This window comes from Schistocerca nitens, chromosome 12 (genome assembly GCF_023898315.1).
Source record: "Schistocerca nitens isolate TAMUIC-IGC-003100 chromosome 12, iqSchNite1.1, whole genome shotgun sequence".
Taxonomy (NCBI): domain Eukaryota; kingdom Metazoa; phylum Arthropoda; class Insecta; order Orthoptera; family Acrididae; genus Schistocerca; species Schistocerca nitens.
Genome location: NC_064625.1, coordinates 74,816,435 through 74,835,553, shown reverse-complemented (window position 1 = coordinate 74,835,553; position 19,119 = coordinate 74,816,435). Strand labels below are relative to the sequence as shown.

The following is a 19,119-nucleotide window of genomic DNA, read 5'->3' as shown; positions in this document are numbered from 1 at the left end:
TTTTAAGAACCCATTTATAACACAATTAACGCTGACTACTGTAGATCTTCTACAAAGACGGCAGCAGTGAGAACGTCCCTTTTCAGACTTCCGTCTTTCTATAGAATCTGTTTGAAAAATACTTTTACAAACTTTGTACACAGGTTCCTTACAACAACAAAAAAGTGTAAAATGTATGTTTGACTGTCAGCTGCTTCTATTTTAAATCCAAATATCAACCCGTTTCAGTCATGGACCATCTTCACGGATAGGAATTAAAATGGTTTAAGCCACCACATTACATTTGCCATTTGAGTAATGACATTTGTGGGTGAACTGTTGAGTCCACTTATTTGGAGATGATCTGAAAAACTGGCCTAAAGTGACACTTTTCTTTAAAAAATGCTAAAGCACGACCTTTCTTGAATGCTGGACTTTCAGAGGTGCATAGTGATACCCTAAATTTGTGCCAAGCTGCTGGTTCTACTACTTCTACATATTGCATTACTTTGTCGATGAGTTTTTGGGTATGTTTCTTGATTTACTTCTACTGTTCAATTGTGCAGACGTTTATTCTTCGTGAATTTCTATGGGTGAGTTTAAAATGTGACTCAAATCTGTTCCGGAGTCTCTGTAGGAGGTTTATGTTGGTTTTAGTAGCAGTTATCCAGGTGGAGCATCTATACAGCAGCATAGGTTGTGTTACTGGTTGTAACAACCGGAATTTTGCCTGTTGAGATCTCTAGTTTTGAGATGTGAGTATATTACGAGTATGTAGTTTTGGCGGTCTCATTCTTCTTCTGTAGTTATTGACGTTTATAGAGCAGCCTCGTGTCCGTACCTGCTGCAAGGTATTACATGTTTTGAGACAATTCAGTTTCTTGCTTGAGAAACACCAGTTTTATCTCCAGTACATATCTTCGTTTTAAAGTGACACTGAGTGCTGCAGTCTGATTGTCAAATTTAAACATAAACCTGTAAATTCATTGGGTACGTGCATATACATGTTCTGATTGTAAAAACAACTAAGATATGCTGGCTGGAGCTCGTTTCGTGGGCACCATTTCAGTGGTGGCGCAGTTTTGGAACAGGCGGCAGAAAATGGAGGAGGGAAAGCGAAGGAAGAAGAAGAAAAAAAAGAAGAAGAAGCGGAAGGATTACGTTGTAAGGCAGCAAAATCAGAGGAGAGTATAAAAGGAAATCTTGAGGACTGGGGCTGGACCGTGTTGACTTCTGTAAGACCTGCATACCTCTTGCTGGTACAGAGACAGTTGCTTCTCGTTTTCAGTTACTAGATGTAGCTGTTCCCGTTATGTCAAATAAGTCATTGCAATGGCAGTGTAAAGAATGTTTTTGTTACGGTGTACAGTCAGCGCCGCCACGCCAGAAGGGAACGACAGAGAAGGGAAGGCTGTGAGAAGAGGGCAGCCAGTCGCATCTTCCAAGACGACAATGCGACAGCAGCGGCCCCTAGGTGAAGAGGAAATAAGCGCCACGCCCGACTGCTGGAGCCCACTTTAATAGCAGCTTGAACGTGAGGCTCTTCAACAGCGGTTCAGGACAGACTTTTGTTAGTTAGACAGCAGCAGTCACTGCAGTTCAGTTTATTTTGTGTCTCCCTTTGCTTGCGACAAATCTAGCAAAGTTAAGTATTGTAATTTTCTTGTTATAATAAAACTCATTAATACAAGTTGTTTGTTTATTTGTCTAGCGAACCGAGTAGGCAGGATTCCTAGATACAACAGTTTTTGTGTTTGACATTTTGTTTACTGCGGCTTTGTATCGATATGTATTGAAAGAATACGCAATATTATTGCCAGCAGTGTTACTTTTGGCTCTCTTTGCTGTTCCATGTTTAGAATTATGTCAATTATAGAAATATATAGCCTTTAGTTAACTATTCCTGATTGTTTATGGAATGGTTCATTGCACTTTCTTAGTACAGTAAAAGTTTACACAAGATTGTGACAGTCGTGCAGAGTGAAGCTTATATGGGGGGGGGGGGGTGGAATTTGTTGATATAGCTGTGAAGCCCAAGACTCTTCCGGTTTTTTTTTGCTTTTTTATTCGTTAGCTTCGACAACTCCTAACCAAATTGTCACTTTCAAAACTAGCCTAGACCTCGGGCTAAGCTGCAGATGGGACAGTCGCCACAATCAACGTTTTGTTTCCCATTCGTTTGCTTCTCCAGCTGCCAACTCACAAACGAACTTTCGCATTCCAGACTAGCCTAAACTTCAGGCTAATCTATAGATTAGTCAGTTATAAATTATGTGTGCAATTTGGAAGTCAGATCTGGAAGCTGGAAACATCTGTAGAGATTGAATAAGGGTCCCTGAGCGTACTTTCCACCAACCTGTCGTCTTCTAAAGTTGGGTCCTCAGCGCAGAAGACAGCTCGTCGGTCGTGGGATCTTCTCCGGCGGAGGCTGCTACGCTGTTAACTGGAACCTGTGATTGTGCTTTTTATTGGATGCCACTTGCCCAGGTTAGTCTCCGTATCTGCAGACGGCAAGATCTGTAGTACTGACACTTCTCATTACTGTATCCTCCGCAAGGCCCGAAAACAGTGACTAACGCAGCCGAGGTACTTCATCTCCCAGGCGCGCCGAAGAGACCCGAAGGTCTCCGAAGCACTTCAGTTGCAGTATCGATACTGTTATGTTTCTCAGAACTGGTGAAATTCAATAAACAAAAATGATGGACTCGTAGGGTAACCATAAGAGGGTGTCATACTAAAGACTGGGTTAAATATAATGAAATTAGATAAATAATTAATAAGGGAAGTTAGGTGTTTTGGCGCCTAGCACCCGAATGTGCTGACCAATCAGAAGCAAGTTCAGTACAATTGACGGGCTCTCCGACGGGACTGGTACATACCACCTGTCGCTTGTACCTCACTCCACTTTTGTACCATATGCTACTTCACGCGTATCAAGCTGCATCAAGGCGAGCTTCTAGCAAAATAAAATACTGACGGCCACAGGCAGGAATATCACATAGTTACCACAATCAGGTTTTTTAGGTTTCACTTTCATTGCATTCGCCAGGTCGCAACCAAACTGTCATGTTCCAACCTAGCCTCGACCTCTGGCCAAGCTACAGATAAGTCAGTCACAACATTCAACTTTAATGTTTCACATCCGTTGGCTTCGCCAGTTGTCAACCAGACTATCGCCTTCCAATCTAACTAGACATCAGACTAAGATATGGATCAGTGACCACACCCAGATTTCTTGCTTTCACATTTGTTGGCTTTGTCAACCAACAACCGAACTATCGCATTCCAAACTAACTCAGACCTCGGGCTAAGCTACAAATAGGTCAGTCACCACAACAGGTGTCTAGGTTTCACATTCGCACCCAAAGTGTGATATTACGACTTAACATGGACCTCAGGCTAAGCTAAAGATTAGTCTGTCAACACACACTGATTCCTTGCTTTCTCATTTGTTGGCTTCACCAACTCACAACCAAACTGTTACATTCGAAGGTAGCCTCGACATCAGACAGAGCTACAAGTCAGTTGGTCACCACAATCGCCTACAAAGAGCCGCTTATCCCAGCAAACCAGCAAGGTTCCACAGAAAAATGTCTCCTACGGAAGCGTCACTCCATGCGTTTGCTCAATCCCGTGTAGACAGTGCGGTTGGTTTGAAGTCTGGAACTGTAAACTTGGTGACATTTTGTCGAAACAGGTAACCAAAGAATATAGGATTCAAAATTACTTCTGTCCTGCAATTTTGTTTTATTTACCCATTGAAATATACAACACCAATAAGGGCGTATAGGCGAAGGCCTAAGGAGAGGAGATGTCAGCAGGCGTGAAGGGTTGGGCCTGAGCCAGGCGCCAGTTATCCTAGCTGTCCCGCCAGGTGGGCCAGTGACGGAGAGTCAAGCCTGTCGTCACACTCCGGAGAAGTACCGGATCCAGTCTCGCACGTAGTACTCGGCCAGGTTGACCAGCACGGTGTTGGTGTCGCACGAGTAGGGCGCCACCGAGACGATGCCGAACTGGACGCCGTCGATGACTGCCGGGCCGCCGTCGTCGCCCTTGCAGACGCTGCCCTCGAGGGGCGCCACGCACAGCATGCGCTCCGTCAGGTTGCCGCCCTGGCCGTCCACGCACTCCGTGTTGTTCACCACCACCATCTGAGACAACTGCCGAACACCACGCTCTATGAGGCTAAATGTTGAGTATTTTTTTCTAATTTAACTGTAATTCACACTGCCTGCCAAATAAGTGAAGCACATGGAACATACACTATGTGATCAAAAGTATCCCGACACAGCCAAAAACATACGATTTTCATATTAGGTGCACTGTGCGGCCACCTACTGCCAGGTACTCCATATCAGCGACCTCAGTAGTCATTAGACGTTGTGAGAGCATAGAATGGGGCGCTCCGAGGAACTCACGAACGTGGTCAGGTGATTGGGTGTCACTTGTGTCTTACGTCTGTACGCGAGACTTACACACTCCTAAACATCCCTAGGCCCACTGTTGCCGATGTGATAGTGAAGTGGAAACGTGAAGGGTCACGCACAGTACAAAAGCGTACAGGCCGACCTCGTCTGTTGACTGACAGAGGTCGCCATTTGTAATAGATTCGTCATGTGTAATAGGCAGACGTCTGTCCAGACCATCATACAGGATTCACTGCAAGTACTATGAAAGTTAGGCGGAAGGTGAGAAAACTTGGATTTCACGGTCGAGCGGCTGCTCATAAGCCACACATGACGTCGGTAAATGCCCAACGACACCTCGCTTGTTGTAAGGAGCGTAAACATTGGACGACTGAACAGTGGAAAATCTTTGTGTGGAGTGACGAATCACGGTACACAATGTGGCGATCCGATGGCAGTGTGTGTGTGTGTGTGTGTGTGTGTGTGTGTGTGTGTGTGTGTGTGTGTGTGACGAATGCCCAGTGAACGTCATCTACCAGCGTGTGTAGTGCCAACAGTAAAATTCGGAGGCGGTGGTGTTATGGTGTGGTCGTGTTTTTCATGGAGGGGGCTTGCACCCCTTGTTGTTTTTGCGTGGCACTATGACAGCACAGGCCTACATTTATCTTTTAAGCACCTTCTTGCTTCCCACTGTTGAAGAGCAATTCGGGAATGACCATTGCATCTTTCAACACGATCGAGCACCTGTTCATAATGCAAGGCCTGTGGGGAAGTGGTTACACGACAATAATATCCCTGTAATAGATTGGCTTGCACAGAGTCCTGACCTGAATCCTATATAACACCTTTGGGATGTTTTGGAACGTTGACTTCGTGCCAGGCATCATCGACGGATATCGATACGTCTCCTCAGTGTTGCACTCTGTCAAGAATGGGTTGCCGTTCCCCAAGGAATCTTCCATCATCTGATTGAACTTATGCCTGCGAGAGTGGAAGCTGTCCTCAAGGATAACGGTGGGCCAACACCACACTGAATTCCAGCATTACCGTTGGAGGGCGCCACGAACTTGTAACTCATTTTCAGCCAGGTGTCCGAATACTTTTGATTGCATAGTGTGTGATGGAATATCAATATAACTTCGTATGGATATCAATGTAACTTCGTACACCTACGAACACCATCGGCAAGTCTGTAAATGATCTGATCTTTAATTCTTTGTGACAAGTAGGATGGCCACGAGAGTGCATTGGGGTAGTGTTGTTACCAGGCCTGGTAGGGTACATGAGGGACGTCAACGACGCCAGGTGTTCTGTAATCACCCTGAAGGACGTGGAGGTACTGTGTGCTCGTGTGAAACAGCGTTTTCGTTATCTTACCGAGTTTGAACGGAGTCTCATTGTAGGTCTATTTTCGGCCTGCTGGTCGAATGGTGCAGTACCCAAATGTGTGAGGCATTTTGATGTGACAGTGGTCTGACGTTGGACCAAATGGGAATGTGAGGGTAGGGATGCTCGTCGTCAAGGTTCCGGTCGACCACATCTGATCACCACAATGGAGGATCGCCGCATGTTTCCCTAAGCACATATTAATCAGTCCACATGCTCATCTTCCATCCAAGGACTAGTAGTTACTACAACATTCCGTGTTATCCCGCGCCACTGGCTGGAGATTGGCAGCAGCTGGACTAAGGAATTACCATCCCCTGTGTAGGCTGCTATTAACACCACAACACAAACGGATGCATGTGGTGTTGTGCCTTGACTGGCAAGCATTACAGCTGATGGATGGCGTCGCATCGTGTTCAACGATGAACTGCAGTCCTACCCCACCCGAGATGATCATTGCCAGCGACTATGGCATAGACTTAGAATTCCCATTCTTCCACTGTTTTGGACACAGCTGTCTTATTGCTAGCGTCATGGTAAGGTGAGCTATCAGGTATTACTTTAGGTCACGGCTAGTAGTGAATGAGGGAACTCTGACAGCCCAACACATCTCATGTGTTATTTCGCATATGACCGAACTGTGTTACCATTTTTAACAGGACAGAGCTCGTCCACAGATGGCATGCACCTCTACGAACTTTCTGCGTGATGTTGACGAACACACTTGGCCAGCGAGATCCCCAGATCTGCCCCGTAGAGCATCAGTGGGACCAATTCGGATGTTAGACTTCAACGGCCTTATGACGCCCTACCCAAACGAATCAGTGTTTGCACCCAGGCCAGAAGGGGTGTAAGGCAGTACCGGTAAGTGGGCCCACAGTGTAAAATTCTCCGTTAATTTCACTCGATTTTTTAATCTCTAAAATAACATCGCATATCCCTTCGAGCCGTAATGTCTCATTTCATTTATGTCTGCAGGCTTCCGTGGCCGTTGCCACTAAAGTTAAAATTTTCTGGAATGTCAGGCCGCGTTGTATTTCCTTCTAAAATATTCGACGTTTCGACCCCTCTGCTGGGATCTTCTGCACGATGTTTCGGTGCCCACTGCTGCATAGCGTTCTAGCAATAGTGGACACCGATACATCCTGAAGAAGATCCCAGCAGAGGAATCGAAAAATCTATTATCTTAGAAGTAAATATGACGCGTCCTAACATCCAAGAAGATTTTAACTTTGTCTCATTTCGTTTCCTCCTCCCCTCCTCCGTGCTTCACGTTCATGCCAGGCACTGTACATTCCATATATTGCGGATAGGCTAACAACAACCACACTGCTGCCGTTCAACCTTTCGACAGGATAATTTTCTGGCCTGGTGCATGAACCTGATAACCCACATTAAAAGAAAATTGTTTAAATGACTGAGTGACTGATAATGCCATCTGTTATCATTTGCTAAACAATGGTATTGATATCTGTTTGCACTTTCACTCTACAGAGGCCACTTGTGGTTGTTTGTATTTGTAACTAAGCATTCTCTTGTGCAAGAATATGATAAACCTCAGCAAATGGCTGAACAAAATAACAAGAGATTTTCTGCCGCAAGAAAGCTTGACTTTTTATTGTTAGCACAGTCAAATGAACCAGGTAATGTACTCTGGTGCATGGACCTGATAACCCACATTTAAAAAAATTCTTTAATATGACTGAGTGACTGCTAATGCCATCCGTTATCATTTGCTAAATAATGGTATTCATATCTGTTTGCACTTTCATTCCACAGAGGCCACATGTGGTTGCTTATATTTGTACCTAAGCATTCTCTTGTGCAAGAATCTGATAAACCTCAGGAAATGGCTCAAAAAATAACAAGAGATTTTCTGCTGCAAGAAAGCTTGACTTTTTATTGTTAGAGCAGTCAAATGAACCAGGCAATGTACTCTGGATTTCAAATATTGTAATATATTATTAACTGGATAAACATATGAATTTATTTATTGTGAAATCGACTGATTCAATAAACGTAACGAAAGGTGTGTACCGTATCATCACTTGCAACAAAGAGAATAAATTAGTGAAATGTAAATATGAAAGTTGCTAACATTCTATTTTGTATATTAATTTGAGGTGAGACAACATCAAAAGAAAGAGGAAGAAAGCCAAAGCGTGATGAATCATCCTGGCACAGCAACAAACAAGCGACCAATCGTACAGAAGGAGAGAAGTACATCGGCAACAAATTATAGGATATAAATCACGTAACTGCTCGAAGAAATGCTTCCAGAACCTTCAAGAACACTTGAGGTCCAATATCCGCCCTCACATTACAGCCTTCCCGATGCTACTGGTCAGAGATTACTTCTCTCTAAATGCGTTACTCTTGTGGCACCAAAGAGGCGTGATGCAGCTAGTCCACAAAAAGACACAGAGCTATCAGCCTACAACGCAGCCTACCTGTAAGTTCAGAAAACATTATGCTCTCAGCCGCTGTTCTTGGAATTAAAATAGCAAAAATTTATTAGCCACCGATATGAAGAAAATAAATACAACGCCGACAGAAGACAAGAAGGGAGAATACCAATCAAGACCACACAAGGTATGTGAAGAACGGAGAATATTATTCGAGATTTCATTAACAAAATAACCATATACAGGCGTCATTACACAAGGAGACAAAATGCTAATAGGAAATACCTGTCTCCAGAACTATAAGCTATATGACATATATGGAGAGTTGTATTGGCAACACACAAGGACCAATAACATTCACCTTCTTCGCTCATATTTTCAGAACATAATTTAATTTACATTTTGGCGAACGCAGTCTGAACACGTGTAAGCGCTGTGATGTTGTAGAAACAGAGAAAAGGAGCATCCTAAGAGGCAAAGAGCTGCATCTTCGGAAAGCTGAAAAAGCCCAAACACAGATGAAAATAGTTCTTGAGATTTCTGCTGGAAGTGAAACACTTTTCACAATAGAATTTGATATGCAGCAATGCAACTGCATACATACATACCAGTGTCACATTTTATTCCAGGCAGTTATGGACACAAAATCTTGGAATCCATGACTCTAAAGCAGAATCTCACATGCATATGTAGTCAGAGGATGTTGCTGGTCGGGGATCACAAGAAGTACTGTTATATTTATATGCATACGTAAAACAACTATAAGGGTCAATAGAAGCCAAACACTTGATAGCATTGTCAAACTGACTGAAGGCCAAAACAAAAAGGTGAATTTCGTATCTTTTTGATAATGTGTTGTTCATGTTTGAAAATTATTCCACACAGTGGAAGACAAATTTCCTATATCTGGGAATATATTTTTATCTTGTGACCATGATTTCGGTGTTATAGAAAATATGAAAAAGAGACTCCTTGTTGTACATACACCAGAGGTAGGTACAAATTAGTAGAAACATGCAAGGAGAAACAGCCTTTTCATGTGAAACGAATGGTCCAGGAAGACACTGCGTCAGCTGAAAATTAGAAGAACTACTTAATATTTAGGAATGAAGACGCTGATAATAACTTTGTGAGAATACAAAAGGCTACACACATAATGATTACCCAGCACTTACCAAGAAGATATTGCACTGCATATTCACACAATCCACAAATGGAAAAATACAAATAAGTAAACATTGCAGAGAAAGGCGAGATACTCACAACATGCCTAGCACCTCTCCACTAATACCGCCTACCAATCAATGAAACTAAACTGAAGGACTTGATGAAACTGTGCCAATTTATACCTGAAGGACACCGAGAATTTTATACTGGACTGAGGAGCAAAGTGGCTACACCATGCAAACTACAGGATAGGTAAGCAACAGAGCAACAAATGCAAGAGCAGCAGCAACAACGACAGTACTCTCATACTGAAAGTGAGTCAGAAAATTCATGGTATGATAAAGATAACGAGTAAAAAAGTATTTTAGTTTACCAGGTTCATGCCGTGAAATAATTAAATTCTGTTTGCTGCAATTTCTAATTCTTATGTTTTCGTGGATAAAACAGTAAGGTATTTTGTCAAATATTTGTGAATAATTAGTTTATATTATTAACTTTGAATAGGTAAATACAAAAAAATTCAATAATAACCTTTAAAATAATAACAGGTTACATTTTATTAAATATGTCAAAAGTAACATGTGTGAGTTATCACGTTCATGCACTCGGCCATAGAATTTTAAAATACAATACAAAAAATAAGAAATTCAAGTAGATGAAGTGAGTTATGATTTTTATGACAATATATGATGCGATTTACACAATCTTTTCATTATGAGGATGATGTGATGGTGGCCCCTGGTGGCTGTGGATAAGCATTTTAATGTGTGAAATACTGGAGAGGATGTTAAAGGAAAAGGACGTGGGCTGGCTGTGTGAGAAGGAACAGATAAGTGGGCTATAGGTGTTAGGTGATGGAGATGCCAGTACGGGAGAGTCAAGCTCAGTTTTGTGCTTTGTTTCTTTTTAACGTTATTTTTACGTGAGTGATACGCTATGATGCGTTTTCGAACGGATCCTGAGGAGAGAAAATGGACAGCCAAGTACAAAATTTAGGATGCTATTTAAAAGATGTACGGCTGTTAATATTAGGTTGGTGCATAAATTCGTACCGTTTTTGTTTTGAATGTTGGTTTTCCGGTTGCTAGAGGTTTCTTTATCGATTGTCATTTTTATTTATAGTTCACTGTTGGTAGCTGAGTTTACGTGTTGTCATTTTCTCATTTGGAGGGAGCGAGTGGAGGTACCAACACTAGAAAACGAAGTTTCAAGTGGAGAAATCGGAACATTTCCGACGTATAATACAGTACGTAGGAAATGATCCGATTTCTCCACCTGGCACTGGTATTGGAAAACGAAGTACCAGGTGGAGAAATCGGGGCACTTCCGACGGACAATATTATACGTCGGAAATGTTCCGATTCCTCCACTTGAGACTTCGTTTTCTAGTGTTGGTACCTCCACTCGCTACCTCCAAATGACAAAATGACAATACGTAAACTCAAACGACAACAGTGAAGCAGAGATGCACCTATGGCCACCCTCTGATTTGTGTGATTTTGGTTTAGAGCCTGCGGCACCCATACACCCGATTTTTGAACCTTCCCCATTTCATGCAAATGTCACACGACGCTGGAATGATCACAGTTTATCACATTTGCCAGTTCTCTAGAACACTGAAGTAGATCATTGTGGATAAACAATGATGCTCTACATCAAACACCGAATATCTTCTTGGACGTGGGGAGTGTCTAATATCAAGACGGTCCTCCTTAAAACGAGAAAAGATGGTAGAGCACTTGCCCGCGAAAGGCAAAGGTCCCGAGTTCGAGTCTCGGTCCGGCACACAGTTTTAATCTGCCAGGAAGTTTCATATCAGCGTACACTCTGCTGCAGAGTGAAAATCTCACTCTGGAAACATCCCCCAGGCTGTGGCTAAGCCATGTCTCCGCAATATACTTTCTTTCAGGAGTGCTAGTCCTGCATCGTTCGCAGGAGAGCTTCTGTAAAGTTTGGAAGGTAGGAGACGAGGTACTGGCGGAAGTGAACCTGTGAGGACGGGGCGTGAGTCGTGCTTGGGTAGCTCCAGATGGTAGAGCACTTGCCTGCGAAAGGCAATGGTCTCGAGTTCGAGTGTCGGTCCGGCACACAGTTTTAATCTGCCAGGAAGTTTCATATCAGCGCACACTCCGCTGCAGAGTGAAAATCTCATTCTGGAGAAAACCATTTTCTTGCCGTGCTCTGTCCAGTGGCATTATCCGCATACATAGCGCAAATGTTTCTGGCTATTTCCGCTGCTGTCCGCCGTCTATGAACTCAAACACAATCGAAGATATGCGCTGGAAAACGGGATAACCCTCAAGTGTAAAAGCTCAGAGATAAGTGTTGCCATCTGTTGCTGGGTGCGGACAGCAGTGGAGGCAGCGAGAAACATTTATGCTGTATATGCGGATGAACAGAGAACGGCAAGAAAATGGTTTTCTCGGTTTAAGGAAGGTCGTTTTGACATTAGAGATTTTTCGAGTTCAGGAAGATGTTCGGGGTTTGAGGCACATTATTTAAATGCATTAATCGACAGTCATCCACTTCAGTTTCAAAAAATGGTTCAAATGGCTCTGAGCACTACGGGACTTAACATCTGAGGTCATCAGTGCCCTAGAACTTAGAACTACTTAAACCTAACTAACGTAAGGACATCACACACATCCATGCCCGAGGCAGGATTCCAACCAGCGACCGTAGCGGTCGCGCGGTTCCAGACTGAAGCGGCTAGAACCGCTCGGCCACTGCGGCCGGTCCGGACGAAAATGGGCTCCGAACATGGCTCGACGAGTTCTCCGTCTGAAAGCCACGTCTTTTCTGCAGTCGTGGACTCGAAAAGATACTCCAGCGTTGGCACAGTGTTGTAAATAGTGAGGGAGAATATTTGTATATTAATGATGAGTAAAATCTACATTATGTGCATCTGTTGTATATGCTACGAACTTATGCACTAACCTAGTAGCCTCGGAAAGAAATAAGGTGCAAGAAAGATAATACAAGACGTTTAATGCCCCCCTGTCAGCTAAACAATATTTGCTTCTGGGCAAAAAGTTTATGGAATGGTCAAGATGACTGGGAATGGCGGCATAGATTTTAAATTACGTCAGTGACGGAAGGAGAGGCGCTCAGCCATCAGTCGCAATCCCGTTAGTTTTTATTACTCTTCCAGATCTAGATTTCGGCTGCAAATAGCCATCTTCAGTGTACAGGTCGTATCAAAAACAATCATCCGATTTGAAAAAAATCTTAACTATCATGTTATTTGAGATATGTGCGTGAACAGTGTACTGTTGGAAAGAGCAAACTCTCGAGTTTGGCATGGTTCCCGCTAGGTAGCAGCAGTTGGCGCCCAATTCAAAGCACTCCATCTTCAGGCCACAAGTGGCCCGTCGGGAGCATCCGACCGCCGTGTCATCCTCAGTTGAGGATGCGGATAGGAGGGGCGTGTGGTCAGCACACCACTGTCCCAGTCGTTATGATGGTTTTCTTTGACCGGAGCCTCTACTATTCGGTCGAGTAGCTCCTCAATTGGCATCACGAGGCTGAGTGCACCCCGGAAAATGGCAACAGCGTATGGCGGCCTGGATAGTCACCCATCCAACTGCCGGCCACACTCGACAGCGCTTAACTTGGGTGATCTCACGGGAACCGGTGTATCCACTGCGGCAAGGCCGTTGCCTGGGCGTCCAATTCAGTTCTAGTAAAAATGGTGTCGGGACACCAGGAAGCGTTTTGTGTTCTACGTTTTGCACAGTGCTGCTCAGTAATAACTGTTCAGCGTGACTTTCCCACTAGCTATGGTGTGGATCCTCCTACGGCACAGAGCATTAGACGATAACAAGAACAATTCCGAGAAACAGGTTAAATCGTCGGACCGTCCCTGAGTGTCTGACACAGGCGCTGAACGCATCCACCATAGTTTCACAAGGAGTCCGCAGAAATCCGTTCGCCATGCAGCTCGACATCTCAACATGCCCCCGACGTCCGTCTGGCGTGTGTTGCGTCGAAGTTTAGACATGAAACCATACAAAATTCAGCTACTGCAAGCTCTTCGTGAAGGTGACAAACAACAACGTGTCAGTACTGTAATTTCGTTCTTGGCAAGATGGAGGCTGACAGTTTTCTTCCACGCTTAGCGTTTAGTGACGAGGCAACATTCCATTTAAATGGGAAGGTGAACCGTCATAATGTGAGAATATGGGGTACGGAACAACCATATGAAAGTGAACCGTCATAATGTGAGAACATGGGGTACGTAACAACCACATGAAGTTGTATAACATAAGAGAGACTCTCCAAAATTTAATGTGTTTTGTGCTGTTTCACCGGAAAAGGTGTACGGTCCATTTTTCTTTGCCAATAACACTGTTGCAGGAAGCACATATCTCGATATGCTTGACAACATTATTTTGCCATTGTTGGAGACTGATTCAAAACGACTTGGTTTACCAACAGGATGGGGCAACGTCACACTGACGTCTGGAAGTGCGGGAATTTTTAAATCGAATAATTACTGAAAAAATGGATCTGTCGCACTGAACCAAATGATTCAGCCTTACATTACTGTCCTCCAAGGTCACCGAACCTGTCTGTATCTCATTATTTCTTGTGGGGTTTATAAAATATGTGCCTGCGTTACCAACAACAATGGATGAAGTGCATCGCATAACAGCAGCTGTTGAAGCTGTAATTCAAGACATGCTGTAATATATTGATTACTCCTTGCTACTGTAGTGTTATCTTGAAGCTGTGAGAAAGGAGGACAGGCGCTCCAAGGTGCGGAAGCAGAGACGATGCTGAGGGCAGACGAAACTAAGAGAGATATTGTTACAGGAAGTAAACCGTAGGGGAGAGCCTTGCGAAAATGCAGGCGCCCACAGACGCGGTCCCAGGGCGTTAGTCACTCTTCAAGCAATTAACATGTAACTTCATAAGTCGTCTTGACGCTGTGGTAGATTGCCACCGCAGAACTTTGTAACCAACAGGTACGTACTAGCGTATAAAGCCAGCTTGATACCAGCCCTCAGAACAGCAACGTCAGTAGGCTCGCAAGGGTTAGAAAGAGAGCGAAAACGCCAAAAAACTGTTGACCTAGCAGTCCATACTCTGGGGAGCCCGAGGGACGGGACTAAATGACTTATAAGAATAATGTTGCAAGCCTTATTTGGCAGAGCAGTTACGTTTAGCTTTCAGCTGAACAATGTTGATACCAAATACGGACTTAGTTAAACTGCATTAACATCCACGCCTTAGGAGCAGTAGAGGGGACGTTACTAAACCGTGATTGGCAGGTACCTGCAAGAGACCTATGGCATTGGCTGTGTGGCTTTAAGTGGAAAAAACAGTGCCCCCAAGCGACTCTTTAAAACCCCAAGATTCCCCATGTTGACGGAGTTCACAGTCAGACGATCTGGGCGCCGAATCCGCCTCGGTCCAGCTGCGCGTAATTCTGCTCTCTCTCACTTGGAGTGCCTCATTGAACAGTGCCACATTCAGTATGTTTTGTTTTGCAACTAAGTTGTTGCCTTAAGATGCTGCTAGTGTTTGCTACTGTGGTTAGGATCCACTTCTGGGACTTCTGCACTGGCTTCTGTTGTAACAGTGTCATTCATGCTTTTTCTAACCCTAGAACTAGCCTCCAGTGTATTAGTTAGTCCTGTCTGGAATAAACAACTATTTCAAAACCCTGTTTGTCCTAGAGTCTCCACAACGAGTTCCCTACCGAGTCTCGCCACCTGCATTTCTAGTAAATGCCTGTACCAGTGTTGGCTCAGATAGAAGAAAACAATCAAATGCCTTCACTGCGAATTGTCCTTGTGCCTTCTGCTCTTACCGCTCGGGTGCGCAGACTGACCAGTAACCTCGTTTTTCCCCCTCCCACCTATGTCAGGACACGACAATGCTCGCTGCAGTGTGGAAACAATTTGAATACCGCAGTGACATATGTCGTGCATCTCAAGGGGGGCATGCTGAACACCTATGAAAAGGTATGAAAAAGAAATTTTATGAGTTTCCCGTTCATCAAAAAACAAAATTCATCGTATATGTTTATTATTTTCAGAAATATAGACGTACCAAATCGGATGATTGTTTTTGATACACATTGTAAAGTATTTGAGCTACAGTTCAACATACTTGCAGCAGTACTTGTCACCATATGCGCTCTGTTTCCTTCTGCCTGATATACCAGTAAGAGCATGTGACGACATGTACTGGCGCGAGTCTGATGAATTGTAACTATAATACCCAGAAGAAATCTAGGTTTGCAAGAGTAGTGAAAGCTAATAGGATTGTGACTAATTGCTGTGTGCCTCTCCTTCGTTATACGAGTGTGAGTCAATTGAAAACCTTAAATATTTTTTTTAAATATTATGTATTGTGCAGAAGTGGTACAAAGCTGTATCACTTTTGAACATAATCTCTCCCACGCTCAATGCGAGTTCTCCAGCGCTTACAAAGTGCATAAATTCCTTTAGAGAAAAAAGTTCTTTTGGTAGTCCGCGCAACCACTCATGCACCGCGTGGCGTACCTCTTCATGTTCTTTCCTCCCACTGCCTCTCTGAGTGGTCCAAACATATGGAAATCACTTGGGGCGAGGTCTGGTGAGTATGGTGGATGAGGAAGACACTCAAAATGCAGGTCTGTGATTGTTACAAGTGTTGTACGGGCAGTGTGGGATCTTGCATTGTCATGTTGCAAAAGGACACCTGCTGACAGCAATCCATGTCGCTTTGATTTGATTGCAGGCCGCAGATGATTTTTTAGGAGATCTGTGTATGATGCACTGGTGACAGTGGTCCCTCTAGGCATGTAATGCTCCAAAATGACGCCTTTTTCGTCCCAAAAGAGAGTCAGCATAACCTTCCCTGCTGATGGTTCTGTTCGAAACTTATTTCGTTTTGGTGATGAGGAACGGCGCCATTCCTTGCTCGTTCTCTTCGTTTCCGGCTGGTGGAAGTGAACCCAGGTTTCGTCCCCAGTAGCGATACTTGCAAGGAAGCCGTCAGCTTCTCGTTCAAAGCGCCGAAGAAGTTCTTCACAAGCATCAACACGTAGTTCTCTCATTTCAAGAGTGAAACTAGAGCACATCGTACACAGTGTGGTGTGCTGAGCCATGACTACTCTGTAAACATGCTGCAATGTCATTCAGTGGTCACTCGGCGGTTTTCCTTCACTATGGCTTCAACTGCTGCAATGTTCTGTGGAGTCACAACTCGTTGTGCCTGACCTGGACGAGTAGCATCGTCCACTGAAGTCACACCATTTGCGAATTTCCTACTCCATTCGTAGACTTGCTGCTGTGACAAACATGCATCACCGTACAATACCTTCATTCGTCGATGAATTTCGATACGTTTCACATTTTAACTACGCAAAAACCGAATAACAGAACGCTGTTCTTCCCTGGTTCAAGTCGCAAGTCGGGCGGCCATCTTTATGCTGATACTGCGACGGTATGTGTGCATCTGCGCTATGCTGCCACCTACAGGCCATTCTGCACGCCATTTGTAGCACGCTTACCAACTTACAGGATATCGGAGCGATATTTCGATTCGTTATTACAAATTTAAGGTTTTCATTTGACTCACCCTCGTAGTTTGCGGTCGCTGTGCGCAACAGTTCGTTACGGAATCAAAGTTGTTTGATGTTGGTGACGCTGGGCAGGGTGGCGAGGCGTACCTGCAGGGTGTCGGCAGAGGTGCCGTTCTCGGTGCTCCAGCCGGTCACGTTGAGGACGGCCCCCAGCGCCGGCGGCAGCGTCTCGTTGCCGGGCAGCGGGATCACCTCGACGCGGCCCTCCTCCAGCGCGATCTCGCTCGTCAGCGGCAGCAGCGACACGTCGTAGTCCTCGCTGAACATCTTGTAGTTCTGGTGGATGTAGATGGCGTCCGCCTGGTACACGTCGCCGCCGCTGTTGAGCGCCGACGTCCCCACACGCACCGTGATGTACTGCGCGATCCCGTCTGCCCTCGCAACACAACATGTTTCGTTTACTCAACAGCAGCAACCCGTGGGACAAAACTCCACTGCAATATTTACGGGCAGCCAGCGGTGTCTGTTGACTTGAGGGAGTGTTAAAATGCCTCATAACCTACTCATTAAGAGGCGACAGTCTTACAGTAATGGTTTAATACAGTAAGGCAAATTTTTAAGTGAGAGACTGCGTACATGTGCGCGCGCTGAGCAATTTTATTCAGTGGAAAAACGGTTTTTCCAAATCTCTTAGAATTTTCTGTTTCGAATGTCTTTTACATGACATACACTACCCTCCGTAAGTTTGGAAACACCGAGTGACTATGGACAATGGAGAGGAGATCCATCCGGGGTGAGCATTAATAAAACCGACATACTGCAGGAACGGACTGCTCACTGGAATTGGAGGAAAAAAGGTCCTGGGAACAAGTACCAGGTAATGGACGGTGTGCGTGGAATGGCAAAAAAAATCGTCCCGGAACACAGTACAGAGCTGCATCGCATCCACGCCACAACGGATGTTCAGAGTGGCTTCCGTGGGAGGACGTGCTCAGACGTCACGCCATGCGTTGCTGTAGCCTTCCGCACGTTCCGTCCCCTCTCCGAACACCGTCACAGGCGTCGTGAACACGCTGTTGAAGGGTCCGCGCATCAGGGACTGATTCAACATACGCAGCACTTCTCAGATGTTCCCAGAGGTAAAAATAGAAGAGGTTTAAGTTCGGTGATTCAGTAGGACATGCTACAGGGGCTCCACATCTCATCCAGCGTCAGGGGACGATGTTACTGATATGTCGGCGAACTGTAATGCGGAAGAAGGATGGTGCTTCATGTCATGTAGAAGCCACATAACCTACCATACGGCCAAAGCCACATTCTCAAGCTGCCCAGGGAGCGTGTTCCGTAGAATGCTCAGGTACCTTTCTCCGTCGAGGCATTGTCGAGTAATAACCAGTCGAAGAGCGTGGTCACCAAGAATCCCTGCCCTCACATTGATGTGGTGTACCGAAACTACCGAATCCAGATAATCAGAGCACTTAGCGCCTTCCAATGGACTTTACACTTACTCAGAACCCACCTCCCCCACAAAATCATTAAAGAAAAAACGTTTTATCATTTCCTACATTTTCGCTGTTCCTGTAATAAAACTTCAGCATCAGTAACTTCTTTACAATTAACTCCGTTCGCAGTACGGTGGTGTGATAGACTGTTGTTTAACGCCTCCACCAAGAGGTTGTAACAATACCTCCACTAACAGTTAATTAGTTCAAAAATTATCACGTCGCGCACTCAAAGTATGATCTTTTTATTGCGCAACTAAAAGGTCTTTAATGTGGCAGGTATTGCTACATCAATTAATTACAGTCACCGAAGAAAATTAACAATAATATCACTTATCTTGTATTTGCAATCCAACGACGATCTCGCTCTGGCTTTGGCTCGTAATTAAAAATGTTATCTAGGTAGCATGACTATCGTTGTTGGTGCGAAAGGCACTCGGATGGTAATTATGCCGACTTGAAGAGCTTACGAAGACAATCTTTCAGGATTAATTTGATTATTTATGTTTTTCATTGTAATGTGATTCATACTTTTTTAAACAATGGTCACGTGGCAATAATTCTTGACACTCACTTTTCACAAAAATTCACATTCATTAAACTTTTTATATTTTCGCATGTTCAAAACATTAGTTCATCATACAGTTTCGCAGCCGTTACTGCTCTTAATAAAACTCATAACATTTTTCATTGTCCACAACTCAGACTCATCTTTTCATTTCCAACACAAAGTCAAGACTGTTCATATTCAACACAAA

At 44.3% G+C, this 19,119-nt stretch overlaps 1 protein-coding gene across 1 annotated transcript in view; it reads right to left on the bottom strand.

Moving 5' to 3' along the window:
- Positions 1-3,702: 3,702 nt before the first annotated feature.
- Positions 3,703-19,119, bottom strand: part of LOC126215230 (trypsin beta-like) — a 31,304-nt gene continuing 15,887 nt past the window's right edge. Inside the window, exons 3-4 of the mRNA XM_049941896.1 lie at positions 17,007-17,290; positions 3,703-4,139 (exon numbers count right to left, since the gene is read on the bottom strand). Coding sequence (XP_049797853.1) covers positions 3,885-4,139; positions 17,007-17,290 — 539 coding nt within the window. The 3' untranslated portion in view covers positions 3,703-3,884. The remainder of the gene's footprint in view (positions 4,140-17,006; positions 17,291-19,119) is intronic.